Source organism: Engystomops pustulosus, chromosome 7, assembly GCF_040894005.1.
Source record: "Engystomops pustulosus chromosome 7, aEngPut4.maternal, whole genome shotgun sequence".
Taxonomy (NCBI): Eukaryota; Metazoa; Chordata; class Amphibia; order Anura; family Leptodactylidae; genus Engystomops; species Engystomops pustulosus.
Window position 1 is genome coordinate 165978555 of NC_092417.1, and position 23435 is coordinate 166001989.

Below are 23435 nucleotides of genomic sequence, written 5' to 3' on the forward strand. Positions count from 1 at the left end.
GAATCTCTTGACCAGCCCGGGTCGGCCATCATCGTATGACTGTTGCAGCAAAGTTCAGATCCCCAAAGGTTAAAGGGTGAAAATGGACAGGTCACTGGGATAACGCCCCTTGGGATTAGCCATAAGTCAAACTGGTTGGGTAATAAGTGCCCCTCTCCGTGGCGTGTCTCCTCCCGGCCCGAACTCATCTCTCCACACTCCTGCTCTCGTCCGAAGACGCAAAGCTGATAGGCGCTGGCACTTCCGGGTTTTCTTAAAGGCCGGCTGTTCCGATGATTCCCCGTCAGATCTTTGAGCTTCTTGCCATAGTGAAAGCTTCCTGTGTTCCCCGCGTTCCTGTCCCCATTCCTTCTCTGCTGAATTCCTATTGCTGACCCCGGATCTGACCTCTGACTCTGCATCTCAGTGGACTGCCTGTACTACGTTCCTGTCCCTGAGGTTGAGCATGGATTACGGCTCTGTACTACAACCTTGGCTGCCACCGCGGGTTAGTCGCACCTGTGGAGCGCCCTGGTGGCACCCTGCCGCAGCAAGTCCATCCCGCTTTTCGGCGGCTCTGGTGAAGACCAGGGGCCATTTAGACTCCGGTCCCAGGTGTCGGCTAGTAACATCTCCCCCGTTCGACAAGGGGGTCCACTGACCCTGAACCCTGACAATAACCTGTAGCTCTAGAAGTTGTTCTTCTCTCCTCTGTCTCCTCAACCCTATAGCGGACATCTATGCTTTCTCATCCCATTGTACCTTAACAATCCGTATCTGAGGAAGGTCTGCAAGACCGGAAGGTTGCAAACTAATTTGTTTTGCTTTTCGTTACTTACAATAAAGAATGTCTTATGTTGCATCACTTAAGGAGTGCCAAGTTTTTGGTGTTTAAAACTACAATGGATTGGTATCCTTCATGAGCACCAAACTAACTCAACATCTAGTTTGCCCAATTTTGGATTGGTTTATTGTCAGTTCACAACTATCTGGAGATACAGTTCAATACTTAACTTATACAATGCAAATGGTGAAGTTCCCCCTGCACAGCGCTCTATATCTTTTAGTGGCTGTACATGGTATTGCAGCCGAGAACAATTTACTTATCAGGTCACAAGACAGATGGACACAACATCGCTGGGCGGGGGAGCAGAAGCAGCACTTACCAGAGTGATAAAAATCCCCTTTGTCGTGGATATTGAAGGTTGGATTCCCCTTTTCTCTCCTGAGTCGGATATTCATAAGAATAGGAATTCAAAATGAAATCCTATACTATTCCTTTAAGTAAAGTAGTCGTAGTATATCTCAATCACTTGTGGGTGGCCATGTAGTTAAATCTTCCATCGATCATTGATCTTTTTTTTTTCCGTATTTTTTTCAATGCTTCCCATTGACTTTTTCTTCTAGTCAGTGAAAGCGTTTGGGGTTTTCGGGAGCGTAAAGTGATCATCTTAAGCTAAGACCCATTAAAATTCCTCCCCTTGTATTTCGAAAAGTCAAAGTTTGTATTGTGAACTCCTTCATTTTGCCGAACCGATGCGCAGACTGGGAGACGGTGGCGGATCTGTCAGTCATCGGCTGTGTTTGTTGAATTCATGCATGTAGGGAATAAGTGATTATCATATAACAGGATTTAGATTTCCTGCACCCTCTGGAAATACTTTAACCCCGTTTCTACATTGCATTATTGATATGCAAAAGTCTTTAGATTTTTTTTTTTTCTTCCCGTGGCTAAGAAAGCAAAAGATAGATAATTGACTTGATACTATGGAGAATTAGACTGAACCAGGTGGTCGCGAGAGGTAAGGAAAGGGAAGGAGGGGGGTCATTTATACCAATACCGCCCTCTGCATCCTTCTATGTTACCCCCCACCATGCAAAGATTAAAGGGATCCTGGACTTCCCTCAGCCCAGAGCTGCGGGGATGTGGCTAACACCCATCATTAGCGGCATGAGTAGTGTCAGCAAATTAAAAGGAAACTAAGGCAGGATTTGGGAAACGTTGAAATCCCATAGTGTATCTAGCTGACCTCATTAGTCAGGAAAACACAGGATTCTTCACAGTAAGATACGATTCCCTGGAGAAGAGATAATATACTCATAGGCTTCCTGCCGCTTCATACGGTTAAAGCTCCCACTTTTACGACCACCTTGACTAGAAAGGACCCAATTTTTACCCGAAACGTGCCGAACTTCTCCAAGACGTCTCAGGAGACCCTCCTCCCCCTCATCTGGCAAAAATTCCGGATGAAATATAAACGAAAAAAAAAAAATCAACATTCATCCCAGAAATGTAATGAGATCGGTTTTCCTGACCCACTTCTGGAAGGTTTTTCCTAGGAGGCTCACACTATTTTGATTCACGATAATAACAATAAGGCCAAGTGGCGCTGCATTACATGTTATTGTCCTACTTACACCAGGAACAATGAGAATAATTACACACAAGGCTCATTTTATATCTGGGGGAAGATGGGATGAATAATGGATGAGGAGGAGAAATGTGCACTATTTTTTTTTTGGGATTCCTTTTTTTAGTCTGATGCTTGATGTATAGGGGGCGTAACTATAGGGGGGTGAAGAGGGCGCCCAATCATCTGGGTTCAGTAGGACTTTGTTCACCATATGAAGAGATCTAAACTTATAATAGCACATGGTAAGTGCTCACTGATTTTGATATTGGGGCCTCCTGACTCTTTGCCTGTGGGATATGCCAGGATTGGGCAGTTGGGTGTCAACATGTCTGATCCTTTTGATCTTAATTTTTCTCCAGGTTGAGCTTATGTACCGGGGGACATTGATGTAAGGTTGGTAAGAGAAGGGGTAGAGCCCTCAAGTTGGCCATAGACTTGAGATATTTATCTGCAGATGTAGCTTATGTTATTTATATATGATATTTTAGGGTTTGCACCAAAAAGTTATCCCTTATCCCCCCACTGATCAGGAGAACAGGACCCCCAGCAATCTGGAAAATGGGGGTCATGTTCTCACTAATGGGTGAAGCTCAACCTGTTGCTCCATCCATTACTGAGAATGGGACCCCTGCTCTCCAGAATGCAGAGGTCCCAGCAGGTACCAATCAGTCTGTTATCTGGAAAATATAATAAAACCCCTTTAATGTTTTTGACCCTTGCCACAATGCAACACTTAGGGGGCTTATTTACTAAGGGTCCGTGAATTGCATTTCCGTCGGACTGTTCATGGCATTCGGGGTTGCGGCACTTGGACAGGTATTTAGAAGGTGATTGTGTTGCACAAGATCAGATTTTGATGCAGCGGCGCCGGCTTTTATGCAACAGAAATGAAATCGCAACCAATGCACTTACATACACCGGGAAGAAGATGGTGAACTCCGGCGGACCTCAGCGGGAAAGCGACACATGCAGGATATCGGGCGCACGATCTTAGTGAATCGCTGCACAGTACATTATCCTCGGACAATGCACTTTCGGGAACTCCTCCGGACGGGTAAGTAAATATTAATATTCAGACTGGCCAACCGGGGCATAAGAGAATATTCTGGTGGGCCCAGGTTCTAAATAAATACTAGAACCCAAAGATTCAACCAAAGACAACCCAAATTTGGAGGCTAATAGGATCTTTTTCTTAGGGGGTTAATGGGATCCAGAATAATTTCCTCTGGTCGGCTTAACAAACCCTAGTCAGAAACAGAGAAAGAAAGATGGATGGATAGATATGTGTGATAGAGCATGAAGTATATAGGTTATATAGTTAGATAGGTATACATGATATCAGAAATGATGCATATAGATGCATGGATAGATAGATAGACAGATAGATAGATAGATATGAGTTAGATAGATAGATAGATAGATAGATAGATATGAGTTAGATAGATAGATATGAGATAGATAGATAGATAGATACATAGATAGATAGATAGATAGATAGATATGAGTTAGATAGATAGATATGAGATAGATAGATAGATAGATAGATAGATAGATAGATAGATAGATAGATATGAGATAGATAGATAGATAGATATGAGATAGATAGATAGATAGATATGAGTTAGATAGATAGATATGAGATAGATAGATAGATAGATAGATAGATAGATAGATATGAGTTAGATAGATAGATAGATAGATAGATAGATAGATAGATAGATATGAGATAGATAGATAGATAGATAGATAGATAGATAGATAGATAGATATGAGATAAATAGATAGGATTTCCGTGAAGCGGTGGTGACATATGGATGGCTGTGTATGTGCTGGCTTTGGATCTGCTTGCTCAGGTGGTGACTGCTATCTGGGACTCTCTGACAAGGCTGATTGAAATGTCAGCAGTATCTATCATGGGAGCCCTTTAAGTAAATGTTGTGCTCAGACGCATGTGAAAATCTCCCTTGCTCATCTATATAGCGTTTGAGAAACATATTATAATACTCTCCAGGAGGTCTGTAAATGTCACTGAGAACATTTGGGCTGAAACAATACTGTAGGGAGGACATATGAAGCAATGTGGATACAGCATGATCCCGGCTAAATATGGAATATAAACCCGACCCCTCCCCAAAGACAGAAGACAGTCATTGCCCTGTCCAAAAATATCTGCTATACCCATGTGTTCTTGTGACAGCTGATCGGCAGGGGTTCCTGTAAAATCCGGGCTTTATTCGCAAGCAGAGAATGATATACAAGTGCAATCAGAGCTATATCAGTCACTACACTGTAGGGTCCATTTACAATGGATGTGAACAAAGCCTTAATAAATAACACAACCGATGATACCATTGACAGTCATTCTGAATGTTCACTATCAATAGTGATGAGAATGACCAGATTTGGGCCTACAACCACTGAATCTGCCTCTACCATACACCTGCAGTAAAATTTACCTTTTCATTCCCTATAATGGACTTGTTCTTCTGCAGTACATTCACCACAACCCAAGTCAGTTATAACAATGAAGGAGATCCGGTTCCTGGACGCTGGGCCATTACAGAACCTAAGCTTATATCAGCGATTGCACGAGGACAAGTGCCAAAAGTACAACCAAAACTCACACAGCAATTTAAGCCGTAACTTATTGCTCTGTCACAGATTTCATTTGTATCAGTGTCTACAGGACACCAATGTAGTAGAAATTCAGATTATCATAGTAGGTTCCCTTCAGGGTCCTCTGAACAGATAGAATTTTCCGAGCCCGGAGCAGAAGCTCTAATGATAATCCAGTTCTGTCCATACCCAGGCGTTCACCCCAGCACAGACGTTGACTTGACTATGATATGGATATCCTATGACTAGGATATGTCCCTTTAAAATAGCATTGAGTGCGGGAACCTCCTGGACTGCCTGGGACTGCATGAGGAGGCCTTAAGTCTTGTGAAAATCTGTGCTGGGGTGAAATCTTAGGTGCCAACAGAGAGGGCTCTGGATACCACCTCTGGAACCGTGCCATAGGTTCGCCACCACTGGTATAGACCATTGAAGGACATAAAGGAGATCTAATAAAGGTGGTCTAATAGAATGACAACTTTGTTTTAAAATCTGATAGATATGGGGAGGTTGGAAAGTAGGTGCACACCAGTACAGGAACCACAACGCGTTTTGGGCTTCGAGACAACTCCTTTGTCAAGTGGATTTTGGCTGAGCTTTTTGACTTGGTGGAAACAGCAATGGAGAAAGATTGACAAAAAATAAAGATAGACAAAAAAAATCCAAGATCACAGTACAGATGGGTGCATACTATGTAGAGCCGGGCAATGAGCCCTCCAAAAATAACAAAAATAAAAATAAGCAACACTCCAAAGAGTATAATAATCTTATGCAATGTGTCTCATACAGATGTATAGATAGATAGTAGAAGATGAACTGATAAGCAAAGTAGGGGATTGCAAGAAATATATGGGCAAATGTAGAAATATACAGATAGATGGATATATTGGCGAACAGATATGAGGTGGCTGGATGAATAGATGGAAAGGAGGTGGGTCGATTGACAAATGGAGAAGCATGAGAAGGGTAGATAGCAATAAGACACACAAATATGATATAAATAGATAGATAAATGTACAGATATTGTAAATAGATATAAAATTATAAATAGATAAGAAATAGAAAAATATCAGATACATAGGACAGCACGGTGGCTCAGTGGTTAGCACTACAGCCTTGCAGCGCTGGGGTCCTGAGTTTGATTCCCATCCAGGTCAACATCTGCAAAGAGTTTGTATGTTCTCTCCGTGTTTGCGTGGGTTTCCTCCGGATACTCCGGTTTCCTCTCACACTCCAAAACATACTGGTAGGTTGATTAGATTGTGAGCCCCATTGGGGACAGGGACTGATTTGGCAAGTTCTGTGCAGCGCTGAGTAATCTGTGTGCACTATATAAGTAAATGAATTATTAATTATTATTATTATTATTATAGATGGATGATATGAAAGAGAAAATAAATAGTTATGGTATACAAAAAATACTTTTGTCATAAATCGAACTACATAAAATAAAAACTGATATCGAGAGACTGTGAAAAGCCTCTGGGGGTCATTTACTAAGGGCCCGATTCGCGTTTTCCCGATGTGTTACCCGAATATTTCCGATTTGCGCCGATTTTCCCTGTATTGCCCCGGGATTTTGGCGCACGCGATCGGATTGTGGCGCATCGGCGCCAGCATGCACGCGACGGAAATCGGGGTGCGTGGCCGAGCGAAAACCCGACGGATTCGGAAAAACCGCCGCATTTAAAACAATAAAAGTGTCGCTTGGGACGCGCTTACCTTCACTTGGTCCAGCTCGGTGAATTCCAGTTCTTTCAGATGCTTTTCAGCGCAGCATCGCCACCTGGTGGACGGCGGAGGAACTACCTTGATGAATCCCGGCCGGACCCGAATCCACCGCAGAGCACGCGCCGCTGGATCGCGAACGGACCGGGTAAGTAAATCTGCCCCTCTGTGTATGAATGAGGATATAATACAGAGCGTGGTGCAGCCCTGGTCCTATAGGTAGGTATAGCACTTCTACCGCTTCTTGTGTTTTTTTTTTTAAATAACAATAAAAAAGTGGCTAAAAATGTAAAAACAAACAAGACGTGCGGAGCATTAATTAAATGGAGTCATTTGGAAAAATAATCTTGTATGATGTGTTAATTGTCAATTAATCATTCCCATCGTTATTGTTCCTCCCCCCTCTACACTGACAATTGGGGTCTGTCACCCCGTAGCTGCATCGCTATATGCAAAAATGTCAACCTTTCCCTAGCAGATCCGTGGAGGAAATTACATGTTACATCTGGGACGAAAGCGACCCCCCCTGCCCCCTCCCTGTTGTCACATTGAGGGATAACGTAGTGTCATAATTAGACAAATTATCCAATATTAAAGCCTGGTGATGCGCACGGGCCTGGCCCTGGGGACCGTACATTACAAGGTGATTAGGGCAGACAGAAACCATATTAGAACCTGAGATGCTTCTCCTCCCCAGGGAAGGTGGTGGACAAACAGAGGAAGGAAACATCAATTTGTTAGAGGCTAAAATATGGTGTTAATTTACGGTGAGAGGAGGCCGCTGTCGCCATGTTGAGGCCGCTACCTGAGATCTTAAACAAGCGAGAACACGTTCCATAAATCCACATTAAAAAATAAAAGCCGAGGCGCGGGGAGCCGGCGATGCTCATAAAAACCTATTACCGCCGCTTGTTTATTGTCAGCGCCGCTTGCTACAGCGCTTTGTCTCCTGTTTCTTAAAATTAAAAAGTGAGTTATTGTAGGAAAAGAGGACAACATGGCGGCCATTAGCCAAATGTAAAGTAGAACATCTTGTCCTGTGAGAGGAGGGAAGTCGGTAGCGCCCGGGCTAGGGACTGCTTAAGTGTCATTATACCCTATTGTATTGATCGATCTATCCTTTTATATGGGTACAGAAAGCTCAAACAACTAAATAAGTGGTGCGAGTGGGGGGACGCTTCACAGGGCCGGGTCTCAGGTCCTCCAAATATAGATGAACAGAGCAAGCAGCACTCCAAAGATGGAAATTGTGGAAAAAGTGCCGGTCTGTATTTTATATTCAATGCAATGTTTTGGCTAATGTGTAGCCTTTTTCAACGAAGTGCTGCTGCTTGTTGGAGAGCGGCTTTTTGTTGTGCGGCTTGTTGGTGTGTGGCTTGTTGGAGAGAGGCTTGTTGGAGAGCGGCTTGTTGGAGAGGCTTGTTGGAGTGCGGCTTGTTGGAGAGCGGCTTGTTGGAGAGCGGCTTGTTGGAGAGCGGCTTGTTGGACTGCGGCTTGTTGGAGAGCGGCTTGTTGGAGTGCGGCTTGTTGGACTGCGGCTTGTTGGACTGCGGCTTGTTGGACTGCGGCTTGTTGGAGAGCGGCTTGTTGGAGTGCGGCTTGTTGGAGTGCGGCTTGTTGGAGTGCGGCTTGTTGGTGAGTTGGTGAACAGATTGTTGATGGAGTGCTGCTTGTTGGAGCGCGGCTTGTTGGAGTACGGCCTGTTGGTGTGCGGCTTGTTGGAGAGCGGCTTGTTGGAGAGCGGCTCGTTGGAGAGCGGCTCGTTGGAGAGCGGCTCGTTGGAGAGCGGCTCGTTGGAGTGCGGCTCGTTGGAGTACGGCCTGTTGGTGTGCGGCTTGTTGGAGAGCGGCTTGTTGGAGAGCGGCTTGTTGGAGAGCGGCTTGTTGGAGAGCGGCTTGTTGGAGTGCGGCTTGTTGGAGAGCGGCTTGTTGGAGAGCGGCTTGTTGGAGAGCGGCTTGTTGGAGAGCGGCTTGTTGGAGTGCGGCTTGTTGGTGTGCGGCTTGTTGGAGTGCGGCTTGTTGGAGAGCGGCTTGTTGGAGAGCGGCTTGTTGGAGTGCGGCTTGTTGGAGTGCGGCTTGTTGGAGTGCGGCTTGTTGGAGTGCGGCTTGTTGGAGAGCGGCTTGTTGGAGAGCGGCTTGTTGGAGAGCGGCTTGTTGGAGAGCGGCTTGTTGGAGTGCGGCTTGTAGGAGAGTGGCTTGTTGGAGAGCGGCTTATTGGTGAGTTGGTGAGCAGATTGTTGGAGAGCGGCTTGTTGGAGAGTGGCTTGATGGAGTGCTGCTTGTTGGAGCGCGGCTTGTTGGAGAGCGGCTTGTTGGAGTACGGCCTGTTGGTGTGCGGCTTGTTGGAGAGCGGCTTGTTGGAGAGCGGCTTGTTGGAGTGCGGCCTGTTGGTGTGCGGCTTGTTGGAGAGCGGCTTGTTGGAGAGCGGCTTGTTGGAGAGCGGCTTGTTGGAGTGCGGCTTGTTGGAGAGCGGCTTGTTGGAGAGCGGCTTGTTGGAGAGCGGCTTGTTGGAGTGCGGCTTGTAGGAGAGTGGCTTGTTGGAGAGCGGCTTATTGGTGAGTTGGTGAGCAGATTGTTGGAGAGCGGCTTGTTGGAGAGTGGCTTGATGGAGTGCTGCTTGTTGGAGCGCGGCTTGTTGGAGAGCGGCTTGTTGGAGTACGGCCTGTTGGTGTGCGGCTTGTTGGAGAGCGGCTTGTTGGAGAGCGGCTTGTTGGAGTACGGCCTGTTGGTGTGCGGCTTGTTGGAGAGCGGCTTGTTGGAGAGCGGCTTGTTGGAGAGCGGCTTGTTGGAGTGCGGCTTGTTGGAGAGCGGCTTGTTGTAGTACGGCCTGTTGGTGTGCAGCTTGTTGGAGAGCGGCTTGTTGGAGAGCGACTTGTTGGAAAGCGGCTTGTTGGAGTGCGGCTTGTAGGAGAGTGGCTTGTTGGAGAGCGGCTTATTGGTGAGTTGGTGAGCAGATTGTTGGAGAGCGGTTTATTGGTGTGTTGTTTGCTCTTTTAATCTATCCTTTTGTATGACCATGGCAGAATACTTACATGTACAATATCCATAATCTACTTATCAATATTACATTCTGGTATTTCAGCCTTATAATTAAATTGCAAAATTGAGTAGAGATGAGCAGAACTTAGAGATAATACACACAGCGATGTCACAGTACAGGCATAATACACACAGTGATGTCACAGTACAGGGATAATACACACAGTGATGTCACAGTATAGAGATAATACACACAGTGATGTCACAGTATAGAGATAATACACACAGTGATGTCACAGTATAGAGATAATACACACAGCGATGTCACAGTACAGGGATAATACACACAGTGATGTCACAGTACAGGGATAATACACACAGTGATGTCACAGTACAGGGATAATACACACAGTGATGTCACAGTACAGGGGATAATACACACAGTGATGTCACAGTACAGGGATAATACACACAGCGATGTCACAGTACAGGGATAATACACACAGCGATGTCACAGTACAGAGATAATACACACAGCGATGTCACAGTACAGAGATAATACACACAGTGATGTCACAGTACAGGGATAATACACACAGTGATGTCACAGTACAGGGATAATACACACAGCGATGTCACAGTACAGAGATAATACACACAGTGATGTCACAGTACAGAGATAATACACACAGTGATGTCACAGTACAGGGATAATACACACAGTGATGTCACAGTACAGGGATAATGCACACAGTGATGTCACAGTACAGAGATAATACACACAGTGATGTCACAGTACAGGGATAATACACCCAGTGATGTCACAGTACAGGGATAATATACACAGTGATGTCACAGTACAGAGATAATACACACAGTGATGTCACAGTACAGGGATAATACACACAGTGATGTCACAGTACAGGCATAATACACACAGTGATGTCACAGTACAGGGGTAATACACACAGTGATGTCACAGTACAGGGGTAATACACACAGTGATGTCACAGTACAGGGGTAATACACACAGTGATGTCACAGTACAGGGGTAATACACACAGTGATGTCACAGTACAGGGATAATACACACAGTGATGTCACAGTACAGGGATAATACACACAGTGGTGTCACAGTACAGGGATAATACACACAGTGATGTCACAGTACAGGGATAATACACACAGTGATGTCACAGTACAGGGGTAATATACACAGTGATGTCACAGTACAGGGGTAATACACACAGTGATGTCACAGTACAGGGGTAATACACACAGTGATGTCACAGTACAGGGGTAATATACACAGTGATGTCACAGTACAGGGGTAATACACACAGTGATGTCACAGTACAGGGGTAATACACACAGTGATGTCACTGTATAGGAATGATATACACAGTGAGTACAGGTACATAATCTACAAGTACCTAATTATATAAACCAATAATTTCACAACACAGCGATGATGCATTGGGCTCTACACAAGGTATAATACACACATCAGCGTGTAGATGTGTTGGGCCCCATAGCTCCGGGTATGTCAGTTACCCTGGTATTGCCCATGGATCATTGTGACTGCTCCATCTGAGACATGCACTGGAAGAATATTTATCCTGCTGGAAATTCTTGGATTTTTATGGATTTACAAGAACTGGAAAAAGACAATATACACTGTCATCTACAATGTCAGGTGTGGATCCCCTGCGAGCCGGATCTGAGAAGGCGGCAGTGATTCATCTCATGTGATCATACAGGAGACATTCATCTTGTGTCTATTCCTGCTGCAGGAGTCTTCTATATTGTGCACTGGTGAAGGGGCTGCCATTTAAAGGACCCCCCTCCCTCCAGTGTAAATAGGGGAAAGATATTCATGGACTCTCTCAGCAGATGCTAGTTTTTTCCTGCAGATAAGGGGGGGGGGGGGGTGCAGTGACGATGATGGTCACCGCTTCTGGGATTACATCTTAGAAATGTAAAATCAGAATTTTGTAAAAAATTTTTTTTTGTATTCCTCACAAGCTGAGTCTGTGTAATCCTTGGAGGGCTGAGCGTGCTGGAAATGTGTTTAACTCTTTACGCAGTGCTCAATTATGAGATCCCTGAAGACGCCGAAGAAAATTAATTATTGCAGATATTAATATTCTTGTAGGTTTACCTTAAAAATCGGCGCAGAACAAGGATAAGAAGCTGAAAATTCCTATGAACCATGTGCCTCCTATACAGATCTCTGCTTGTTGTCAACAAGCATCTTTCTTATCCTGCAAGAAAACAGAACAGAACCTTTCAGAAATGGCTATTCCTCTAGACATTCCAATACACATGCACACCTGGCTTAGCTGAGCATGCATGTGTTCTCAATGTGGAGAAAAGAGAACGTAGCTTAGGCAGCGTTCACACGTTGAATTTACATTGCATTTTGAAACTGAGAAGAGGAGATTTGCCTCATTACACTTATGTTAACATTTGCCTTTACAAAACGCAGTGTTAACACATGTGTAAACATTATGTTAACCCTTTCAGGACCTGGCCCTTTTTTGTTTTTTCATTTTCATTTTTTACTCCCCATGATCAAAAATCCATAACTTTTTTATTTTTCCATGTACAGAGCTGTGTGACGGCTTATTTTCTGCGTAACAAATTGCACTTCATAGAGATGGTATTGAATATTCCATGCCGTGTACTAGGAAGCGGGAAAAAAATTCCAAATGCAGTGAAATTGGTAAAAAAACGCATTTGTGACATTTTCTTGTGGGCTTGGATGTTACGGATTTCACTGTGCGCCCCAAATGACATGTCTACTTTATTCTTTGGGTCGGTACGATTACGGGGATACCAAATTTGTATAGGTTTTATAATGTTTTCATACATTTAAAAAAATTAAAACCTCCTGTACAAAAAATTTTTTGGGGATTTTGCCATCTTCTGGCGCTAATAACTTTTTTATACTTTGGTGTACTGAGCTGTGAGTGGTGTCGTTTTTTGCGGATTTTGATGACGTTTACAATGTTATCAATTTTAGGACTGTACGACCTTGTGATCACTTTTTATAGAATTTTTTGATTTTTTTAAATGACAAAAAAAGTGCCATTTTCGAATTTGGGCGCGATTTTCCGTTACGGGATTAAACACAGTGAAAAACCGTTATCATATTTTGATAGATCGGGCATTTTCGGACGCGGCGATACCTAATGTGTTTATGATTTTTACTGTTTATTTATATTTATATCAGTTCTAGGGAAAGGGGGGTGATTTGAGTTTTTAGGGTTTTTTATTATAATTTTTTTTCTTTTAACTTTTTTTTATTTTTATTTTTAGTACTTTTCAGACTCCCTAGGGTACTTTAACCCTAGGGGGTCTGCACGATCCTATCATATACTGCCATACTACAGTATGGCAGTATATGGGGATTTTACTCCTCATACATTACAATGTGCTGATAGCACATTGTAATGCATGGGTTAACCAGAAGTAGCCTCGGGTCTTCGCGAGACCCGAGGTTACCATGGCGACGGATCGCCGCTCCCCGATGACGTCACGGGGAGCGGCGATCCTCGAAAAGATGGCGGCGCCCACGCGCCGCCATGCTTTTGAAGCCGCAATGCGGCGATCGAGGTGAAAACACCCGCGATCGGTGCTAGCACCGATCGCGGGTGTTACCGGTAAGCCTTTGCTGCAATATGCAGCAAAGACTTACCGGCTATGGAGAGGGCTCAGCGCGTGAGCCCTCTCCATGCACCCGCGGCCGACCCGTGACGTGCTATTACGTCACGGGTCGTGAAAGGGTTAAAGGGGTTGTCCACAAATTATTCATATTGTTAGTGTAATGAAAAGTTATTACATATTCCGATATACTTTCTGTATCAATTCCTCGTGGTTTTCTAGATCTCTGCTTGCTGTCATGCAACAAAAAGGCTTCACTGTTTACTTCCTGTAGATAAATACCGATCCATGATCATGTGACACATGTGCACGTCTCGTTAGCATGACACAGTTTTGATTACAATGGGGCACATTTACTTACCCGGTCCAGTCCCGATCCCGTGGCGTGTTGTCCGACGCTGAATCGGGTCTGCCAGGATTCACTAAGGTCGTGCACCCGATATCCAGCAGGTGTCGCTGCTGCACCGAGATCCGCTGGAGTTCACCTTCTTTGTCCCGATGCATGTAAGTGCTGATCTTGCGACACAAATTATTTTTTAAATTCCGCGGTCTTTCCGAATCCGTCGGGTTGCCCGACGGCCACACCCCCGATTTTTGTTGCGTGAAAGCCGGCGCCGATGCGACACAATCCGATCACGTGCGCCAAAATCCTGGGGCAATTCGGCGCAAATCAGAAATATTCGGGAAACGCGTCGAAAGTGCGGCGTTCGGACCCTTAGTAAAGGGTGTGTTATAACGAGCCATTCATCTGTGTGACAGCACATGACTATGGACTGGTGTTTATCTATACGAAGTAAACGATGAAGCTTCCTGTTGTATGACAGCAAGCAGAGATCTTGGAAACGTGATTTGTAAAGTGCTGCAGAATTTGATGGCGCTATATATATAAAAAAATGATTATTATTATTATTAAACTGTAAAGAATAGATACAGAAAGTTTTATAACTTTCAAACAATATCAATTATTTGTTGGAATGTGCTTGAAGTGGACAAACCCTTTAACTTTTGAATTGTGTTAATGCAATGTTATGACACATTTCAAAACGCTTTGTAAATGACATGTGTGAACGCAGCAGACACCTCTGCTGGCTTATCCACTGGTGGACAAGGGCTCAGACAATGCCAACATACCCAAGAATCCAAATTCACACAATGGGGCTTATTTACTAAGGGTCCTCGGACGCACTTTCATCGGATTTTCCAACGTTTTCAGGATTTTCTCCGCTGTTGCAGGTATTTATCTTGGGAATTGTGTCGCACTCGATCGGATTTTGGCGCAGCTGCGCCGGCTTTCATGAGACACAAATCGGGGGACGGACCGTCGGATTTGGACTGAGCACGGGATTAATCTTCAAATTGTGTCGCAAGATCAAGCACTTACATGCACCAGGAAGAAGATGGTGAACTCCGGCGGACCTGATCGGAGAAGCGACACATGCAGGATATCGGGCGCATGATCTTAGTGATCCGCGGCATTCCGGTTGGACAATGCACTTTCAGGGAACACGTCAGGACGGGTAAGTAAATGTGGCCCAATTTTATCAATTCCCAGCAAAATTTATACAAAGTGCTACCTGTATATTATAAAGAGGTTCTGGAGCAGTTACTGTGTATTACACTGATCTTTACCCCGTAACACAAGGACCACCACTGATGGGACACTTATATCTATTTTCCTGATACCTACCACCTGCTCTTTCATAAAAATTGGGGTTAGCAGTCCATCCTAGTTAATCTGGGGGTGGCTTTGGGTTTTGACACATGTACCTGACTGAAGGTTCTGGGCATCCTAGCAAACACACCCCACTAACCAGAAAAACTGAGATCTGCTGGACTCTATCACCAAATTTTACCCCATTAAACTAGCAGCCCCCCCATCCTAAAGAAATGTCCTTAATTCCCTCTTTTGTGTGAAATCTCACCCGTTTACCTGTATGTTAAAATTTTCTACAAAGTTGTGTGACAATGAGCAGAGGACAGTCAACTGTAGAGACTAGAAGATGAGTTTTATTGCGGACGCCCTTATCCTGTATCTCTGGTTCTGTAGATCACAGAACCACAAGCCTGAAGCAATCTGAAAAATGAGAACCCATTCATGAAGGGGTTAAAAAGTTGGTGGTCTTGCTTTTTGTGGGTCTAATTATGCACCCAAATAAGTGCCTGGAAACTATAAGTGAAGGAAAAGTATTAAGATTCAAAAGCTGTTGGGAATAACAAGAGAGTAAGCTGCTGGTGGGGAGGACAAAATAAGAGGGGGACCTGCTCGGGACGTAAATAAGAGGGGGAACTGTGGAGGGGTGAAATAAGAGGGGGACCTGCTCGGGGGGGGGGGGGGTAAATAAGAGGGGGAACTGTGGAGGGGTGAAATAAGAGGGGGACCTGTTTGGGGGGGGGGGGTAAATAAGAGGGGGAACTGTGGAGGGGTGAAATAAGAGGGGGAGCTTTGGAACGGTAAAGTAAGAGGGGGGAGCTGTGGTGGGGGTAAAATAAGAGGGGGATCTGCTCGGGGGGTAAATAAGAGGGGGAACTGTGGAGGGGTGAAATAAGAGGGGGATCTTTGGAACGGTAAAGTAAGAGGGGGTAGCTGTGGTGGGGGTAAAATAAGAGGGGGACCAGCTCGGGGGGTAAATAAGAAGGGGAACTGGGGAGGGGTGAAATAAGAGGGGGAGCTTTGGAACGGTAAAGTAAGAGGGGGGAGCTGTGGTGGGGGTAAAATAAGAGGGGGGAGCTGTGGTGGGGGTAAAATAAGAGGGGTAACTGTGGAGGGGTAAAATAAGAGGGGGAGCTTTGGAATGGTAAAGTAAGATGGGGGAGCTGTGGTGGGGGTAAAATAAGAGGGGGGAGCTGTGGTGGGGCTAAAATGGACTCATTTCATATAAAAGAGGGAATTTTAGGACTTTTCATCCCCTGCCTGAGGGGGCTGTGAGTTTAATGAGGTAAAATGTGGTGACACGTCCCCTTTTAAGTTTTCCTATGATCTGACTAAAAAAAAGTTTGTGCACCCCCTGTTAGTAGTAGTAGTGATAGAAGTCTATATCATGGAGGATTCATTTATCATATAACATGTATGTATTATCTATGCTCGTGTAGTGTAGCCTCTCGCATTCCTTCACAGTCCCTCAGCTCTATGTATAGGGCACAGTCCTGTCACTGGCGGCTCTTCCCGCCATTTTTACTTTGCCGTCCAGCGCTGAAAGGGTGTCGCCGCCCAGATGCAGCCAGGTGGATGCTGAGCCGGGGACCGCGCTGTGATTGGCGGGCGGGCCGTGACGTCACGGATGCTTAGCGCCGGCCGGCCGGGGGTGGGGGGCAGTCGGTGTGTGGAGCTCGGGGGGAGCGGGTGGGAGCCGGGAGTTCTCCGAGCACAAGGTGGGATGTCCGGGCTGAGGAAGTGTGAGGAGGGGGCTACACTACCTTCCCACTGATCCTAGAGAGACAGCATGGACTCCGAGGGAGGGGCCATCCCCTGGGAGGACACAGGTAAGTCTATCACTACAGGTATAGGGGACCCCAGGGGCCAACAGGGAGTTTTTGGGGCAATGCAAAAATTTTGGCATCAACCTAAATTAACAAATATCCCCCAAAAAGTCAAATTTTGACTTTTTTATTTGCAAATGGCTGAAATAAACTTTCTGGACAATTTTAATAAAACCATATATGGCGTCTGTGAGTAACAACCTGGTTAGTAAAATTTTCTAGAATTTTGGAAAATTCTTTATGGAAAAAGTGCTCCGGTGAGGGCGATCGTCGTGGGAAAATGTATCGGTAAGGGATGTAGGTTCTATAGTGGTACCGGGTGGTATCGGTGCAGCCCATATCCCAATATCAGGGCACAAGGTGCAGAATAGGGAGCCCAATTCTACCATAGGGGGTGATATTAGGTTACAATGTAGCATGTCTGGTAGGAAATGGTTAATAGTGCCCATTTTTGGGGCTGTATAAGAATCCATGTAGATCCATGTAGATGCCTGATCCGAGTTGGGATACCGATGCACGGGGGGAGCTGAATGCTATAATTAGACGTACCCCAGAGCTGTGCTCATCATTAGAATAATTAATAAGACACCCAAGAGGATTGGGACAGCTGCATCGTCTATAGCAATGCGTTTGACCCGCGCCTGGCATGAAAAGGGCATAAACAGAGAATATAACACCCGAATTTATAGTAGGAAACATTTGCCCCAAGGTGCAAACAAGCAAAGTAAGACTAAGGCTGTAAGCTCAATGTTTGCCCCAGGTTAGGGGTGGGGCAAGTTGAAGGTGTAGCAGAGCTGAGTTTGCCAGCTGGGTGATAGGTCCTATAACACAGACAGGACTGTATTGATAGCTGCCACCAAGTCAGCTCTGCTACATCAGGTAAGCAGCTGCTTCATTCAATGTAACCTCAAGCATAAGGAAGTGAGTGTATTTACTCTAATGATACTGTAGCGACAGACGAGGGGTCAAGGATCAATGTTTTTTATGACATTTGTTGCGATGGGTCGGGCAAAACGAAAGGTAAATCGAGGGAACTTCTTATGGGATTTCATGCGAAACCTTTCCAGGTTCGGATCTAAGGATCTAATTGTTCAAGTGTGACGTACAGATGTAGCAGTGCTGAGTTAGACTAGCAGAGCCGGGTTTGTTGCCTGACTCGAGGCGTCTGAGATTGTTATCTGCGGTTGTACAGAAAACTGAGAATTATCACAGTGGACATCAAGGGCAAGCCCAAAATAGTGCAGAAGTAGTAATTCAGCCCTGCTATATCTGAATGCTAGAAAGTGAGAGACGTTTAAGGAGCAGAATAATGCGCTGTGTAGAGGTAATCCTTATACACAGCAGTGTCTGGGGGAGGGGGGCAATTGCTCAATGTGTGATTACTGCAAAGGGATACAACAGAGATGTAGAAGGATGATATTGTGTGTAGTGAGATCTGAGATGGAGATGTGTACAGTGTATTGTAAGGTCTGATACAGTAGAAGTGCAGAAGTGTCATGTACAGCAAGGTAAGAGGAAGTGTAGAGGAATGATACTGTGTATGGTAAGGTCTGAGAAGATGTAACAGGTTGATCATGTGTTTAGCACGATCTGGAAGGTGTTGGGGAATGATACTGTGTATAGAAAGGTCTGAGAAAGTGTTGAGGAATGATACTGTGTATAGTAAAGTCTGGGGAGATGTAACAGGACAATACTGTGTATAGTAAGGTCTGAGACGGTGTTGAGGAATGATACTGTGTATAGTAGGGTCTAGGAAGATGTAACAGGATGATACTGTGTATAGTAAGGTCTGAGGAAGTATTGAGGAATGATACTGTGTATATTAATGTCTGAGAATGTGTAGCAGGGTGATACTGTGTATAGTAAGGTCGGAGAAGGTGTTGAGGAATGATACTGTGTATAGTAAGGTCTGAGAAGATGATGGAGAGGTGTTGGTTGATGTATAGTAAGATCTGAGAAGATGCAGCAGAATGACACTGTGTAAAGTAAGATCAGAGAAGGTGTTGAGGAATGATGCTGTGTATAGTAAGGTCTGAGAAGATGTAGCAGGATGATACTGTGTAAAGTAAGATCAGAGAAGGTGTTGAGGAATGATGCTGTGTATAGTAAGGTCTGAGAAGATGTAGCAGGATGATACTGTGTATAGTAAGGTCTGAGAAGATGTAGCAGGATGATACTGTGTATAGTAAGGTCTGAGAAGATGTAGCAGGATTTTACTGTGTATAGTAAGGTCTGAGAAGATGTAGCAGGATGATACTGTGTATAGTAAGGTCTGAGAAGATGTAGCAGGATGATACTGTGTATAGTAAGGTCTGAGAAGATGTAGCAGGATGATACTGTGTATAGTAAGGTCTGAGAAGATGTAGCAGGATGATGCTGTGTATAGTAAGGTCTGAGAAGATGTAGCAGGATGATACTGTGTATAGTAAGGTCTGAGAAGATGTAGCAGGATTTTACTGTGTATAGTAAGGTCTGAGAAGATGTAGCAGGATGATACTGTGTATAGTAAGGTCTGAGAAGATGTAGCAGGATGATACTGTGTATAGTAAGGTCTGATAAGATGTAGCAGGATGATACTGTGTATAGTGAGGTCTGAGAAGATGTAGCAGGATGATACTGTGTATAGTAAGGTCTGAGAAGATGTAGCAGGATGATACTGTGTATAGTGAGGTCTGAGAAGATGTAGCAGGATGATACTGTGTATAGTAAGGTCTGAGAAGATGTAGCAGGATGATACTGTGTATAGTAAGGTCTGAGAAGATGTAGCAGGATGATGCTGTGTATAGTAAGGTCTGAGAAGATGTAGCAGGATGATACTGTGTATAGTAAGGTCTGAGAAGATGTAGCAGGATGATACTGTGTATAGTAAGGTCTGAGAAGATGTAGCAGGATGATACTGTGTATAGTGAGGTCTGAGAAGATGTAGCAGGATGATACTGTGTATAGTAAGGTCTGAGAAGATGTAGCAGGATGATACTGTGTATAGTAAGGTCTGAGAAGATGTAGCAGGATGATACTGTGTATAGTAAGGTCTGATAAGATGTAGCAGGATGATACTGTGTATAGTGAGGTCTGAGAAGATGTAGCAGGATGATACTGTGTATAGTAAGGTCTGAGAAGATGTAGCAGGATGATACTGTGTATAGTAAGGTCTAAGAAGATGTAGCAGGATGATACTGTGTATAGTAAGGTCTGAGAAGATGTAGCAGGATGATACTGTGTATAGTAAGGTCTGAGAAGATGTAGCAGGATTATACTGTGTATAGTGAGGTCTGAGAAGATGTAGCAGGATGATACTGTGTATAGTAAGGTTTGAGAAGATGTAGCAGGATGATATTGTGTATAGTAAGGTCTGAGAAGATGTAGCAGGATGATACTGTGTATAGCAAGGTCTGAGAAGGTGTTGAGGAATGATACTGTGTATAGTAAGGTTTGAGAAGATGTAGCAGGATGATACTGTGTATAGTAAGGTCTGAGAAGATGTAGCAGGATGATACTGTGTATAGTAAGGTTTGAGAAGATGTAGCAGGATGATATTGTGTATAGTAAGGTCTGAGAAGATGTAGCAGGATGATACTGTGTATAGTTAGGTTTGAGAAGATGTAGCAGGATGATACTGTGTATAGTAAGGTCTGAGAAGATGTAGCAGGATGATACTGTGTATAGTAAGGTCTGAGAAGATGTAGCAGAATGATACTGTGTATAGTAAGGTCTGAGAAGATGTAGCAGGATGATACTGTGTATAGCAAGGTCTGAGAAGGTGTTGAGGAATGATACTGTGTATAGTAAGGTTTGAGAAGATGTAGCAGAATGATACTGTGTATAGTAAGGTCTAAGAAGATGTAGCAGGATGATACTGTGTATAGTAAGGTCTGAGAAGATGTAGCAGGATGATACTGTGTTTAGTAAGGTCTGAGAAGATGTAGCAGGATGATACTGTGTATAGTAAGGTCTGAGAAGATGTAGCAGGATGATACTGTGTATAGTAAGGTCTGAGAAGATGTAGCAGGATGATACTGTGTATAGTAAGGTCTGAGAATGTGTAGCAGGATGATACTGTGTATAGTAAGGTCTGAGAATGTGTAGCAGGATGATACTGTGTATAGTAAGGTCCGAGAAAGTGTTGAGGAATGATACTGTGTATAGTAAGGTCTGAGAAGATGTAGCAGGATGATACTGTGTATAGAAAGGTCAGAGAAAGTGTTGAGGAATGATACTGTGTATAGTAAAGTCTGAGAAGATGTAGCAGGATGATACTGTGTATAGTAAGGTCTGAGAAGATGTAGCAGGATTATACTGTGTATAGTGAGGTCTGAGAAGATGTAGCAGGATGATACTGTGTATAGTAAGGTCTGAGAAGATGTAGCAGGATGATACTGTGTATAGTAAGGTTTGAGAAGATGTAGCAGGATGATATTGTGTATAGTAAGGTCTGAGAAGATGTAGCAGGATGATACTGTGTATAGCAAGGTCTGAGAAGGTGTTGAGGAATGATACTGTGTATAGTAAGGTTTGAGAAGATGTAGCAGGATGATATTGTGTATAGTAAGGTCTGAGAAGATGTAGCAGGATGATACTGTGTATAGTTAGGTTTGAGAAGATGTAGCAGGATGATACTGTGTATAGTAAGGTCTGAGAAGATGTAGCAGGATGATACTGTGTATAGTAAGGTCTGAGAAGATGTAGCAGAATGATACTGTGTATAGTAAGGTCTGAGAAGATGTAGCAGGATGATACTGTGTATAGCAAGGTCTGAGAAGGTGTTGAGGAATGATACTGTGTATAGTAAGGTTTGAGAAGATGTAGCAGAATGATACTGTGTATAGTAAGGTCTGAGAAGATGTAGCAGAATGATACTGTGTATAGTAAGGTCTGAGAAGATGTAGCAGGATGATACTGTGTATAGCAAGGTCTGAGAAGGTGTTGAGGAATGATACTGTGTATAGTAAGGTTTGAGAAGATGTAGCAGAATGATACTGTGTATAGTAAGGTCTAAGAAGATGTAGCAGGATGATACTGTGTTTAGTAAGGTCTGAGAAGATGTAGCAGGATGATACTGTGTATAGTAAGGTCTGAGAAGATGTAGCAGGATGATACTGTGTATAGTAAGGTCTGAGAAGATGTAGCAGGATGATACTGTGTATAGTAAGGTCTGAGAATGTGTAGCAGGATGATACTGTGTATAGTAAGGTCTGAGAATGTGTAGCAGGATGATACTGTGTATAGTAAGGTCCGAGAAAGTGTTGAGGAATGATACTGTGTATAGTAAGGTCTGAGAAGATGTAGCAGGATGATACTGTGTATAGAAAGGTCAGAGAAAGTGTTGAGGAATGATACTGTGTATAGTAAGGTTTGAGACGATATAGCAAGACGATACTTTGTAAAGTAAGGTCTTAGAAGATGTAGCAGAACTATACTTTGTATAGTAAGGTCTGAGAAGGTGTTGAGGAATGATGCTGTGTATAGTAAGGTCTGAGAAGGTGTAGTAGGGTGATACTGTGTATAGTAAGATCTTGGTAGGAAAAAAATTATAATTTGCCATGCATAGTAAGATTTGACAAGGTGTACAGGATGATATTGTGTGTTGTTATTATTATTATTATTATTATTAGATTTGAGAAGATGGCAGAGATGTCATGTATAGTAAAGTCTGAGCTGATTTGAAAGGATGATACTGTGTATAGAGTAAGGTCTAAGAAGATGTAAATGAATGATCTTGTGTGTAATAAGGTCTGAGAAGATGTAGAAGAATGACCGTGTATAGAATAAGGTCTGAGAAGATGTAGAAGAATGACCGTGTATAGAGTAAGGTCTGAGAAGATGTAGAAGAATGACCGTGTATAGAGTAAGATCTGAGAAGATGTAGAAGAATGACCGTGTATAGAGTAAGGTCTGAGAAGATGCTGGAAAAGTGTGCTCATTTGGTTGTAAGCTCAAAGAGAATATTTCAGAATTGTATGACGTCATGCCTGAGAATATGTTATAACATGATCTCACACCTTTTTATGATAAGGTCTGAGAAAGGTTTAAAAAATAGTATTTTATATGTATGGTCTGAGAAGTGGTGGAAGAATTGTGTTATGGAAACACAATGAAGAAATGTGGTGCACAGTAAGGTCCAGGAAAATTCTGGAGAAGTGGAATACATGTAATCTGAGGGTGTATAATTGCATAGCGTCATGTCTAAGGTGCTGGGGAATTATAAAGGTCTGAGAACTTCCTGAATCAAATATTTAAGAGTATTAGATAAGGTCATAGTGTGTTTCAGAATAATATGTTATGTGGCCTGAGAAAGTGATAAAGATTTTGATATTTTTGTTATGTTATGTCTGAGAAAATGCTTCAGTAATATATCCAGTAAGGTCTAAGAAGAATTGTGTTACATGATAATGTCCAGGTGGACCAAAGCTCTGATAATAAACCATAGTATCGTATTTAGTAAGGTCAAAGAAGCTGCTGGAGAAGTGTGTAATATATTGCCTAGCATCATGTAGAAGAATAACTATGTGTAGAGTAAGGTCTATGCAGATGTAGAAGAATGGTCAGAAAAACAAAAGGTATAGAGGTGTAGAGTAAG

General features: G+C 43.7%; 1 protein-coding gene and 1 long non-coding RNA gene across 3 annotated transcripts in view; one reads left to right on the top strand and one right to left on the bottom strand.

Annotated features, from left to right (window-relative positions):
• LOC140069055 (uncharacterized) overlaps positions 1–11957 on the bottom strand; it is a 38288-nt gene extending 26331 nt beyond the window's left edge. The window contains exon 1 of the long non-coding RNA XR_011848702.1: positions 11877–11957. This is a non-coding gene — a long non-coding RNA (uncharacterized lncRNA). The remainder of the gene's footprint in view (positions 1–11876) is intronic.
• A 4748-nt stretch (positions 11958–16705) lies between these two features.
• Positions 16706–23435, top strand: part of CHRM4 (cholinergic receptor muscarinic 4) — a 58295-nt gene continuing 51565 nt past the window's right edge. The window contains exon 1 of one of the 2 annotated variants that reach the window (XM_072118802.1): positions 16706–16861. In XM_072118802.1, coding sequence (XP_071974903.1) covers positions 16822–16861 — 40 coding nt within the window. In that variant the 5' untranslated portion in view covers positions 16706–16821. Of the gene's footprint in view, positions 16862–17614; positions 17738–23435 lie in introns of those variants that run through there. The other variant, XM_072118803.1, reaches the window with a different exon arrangement.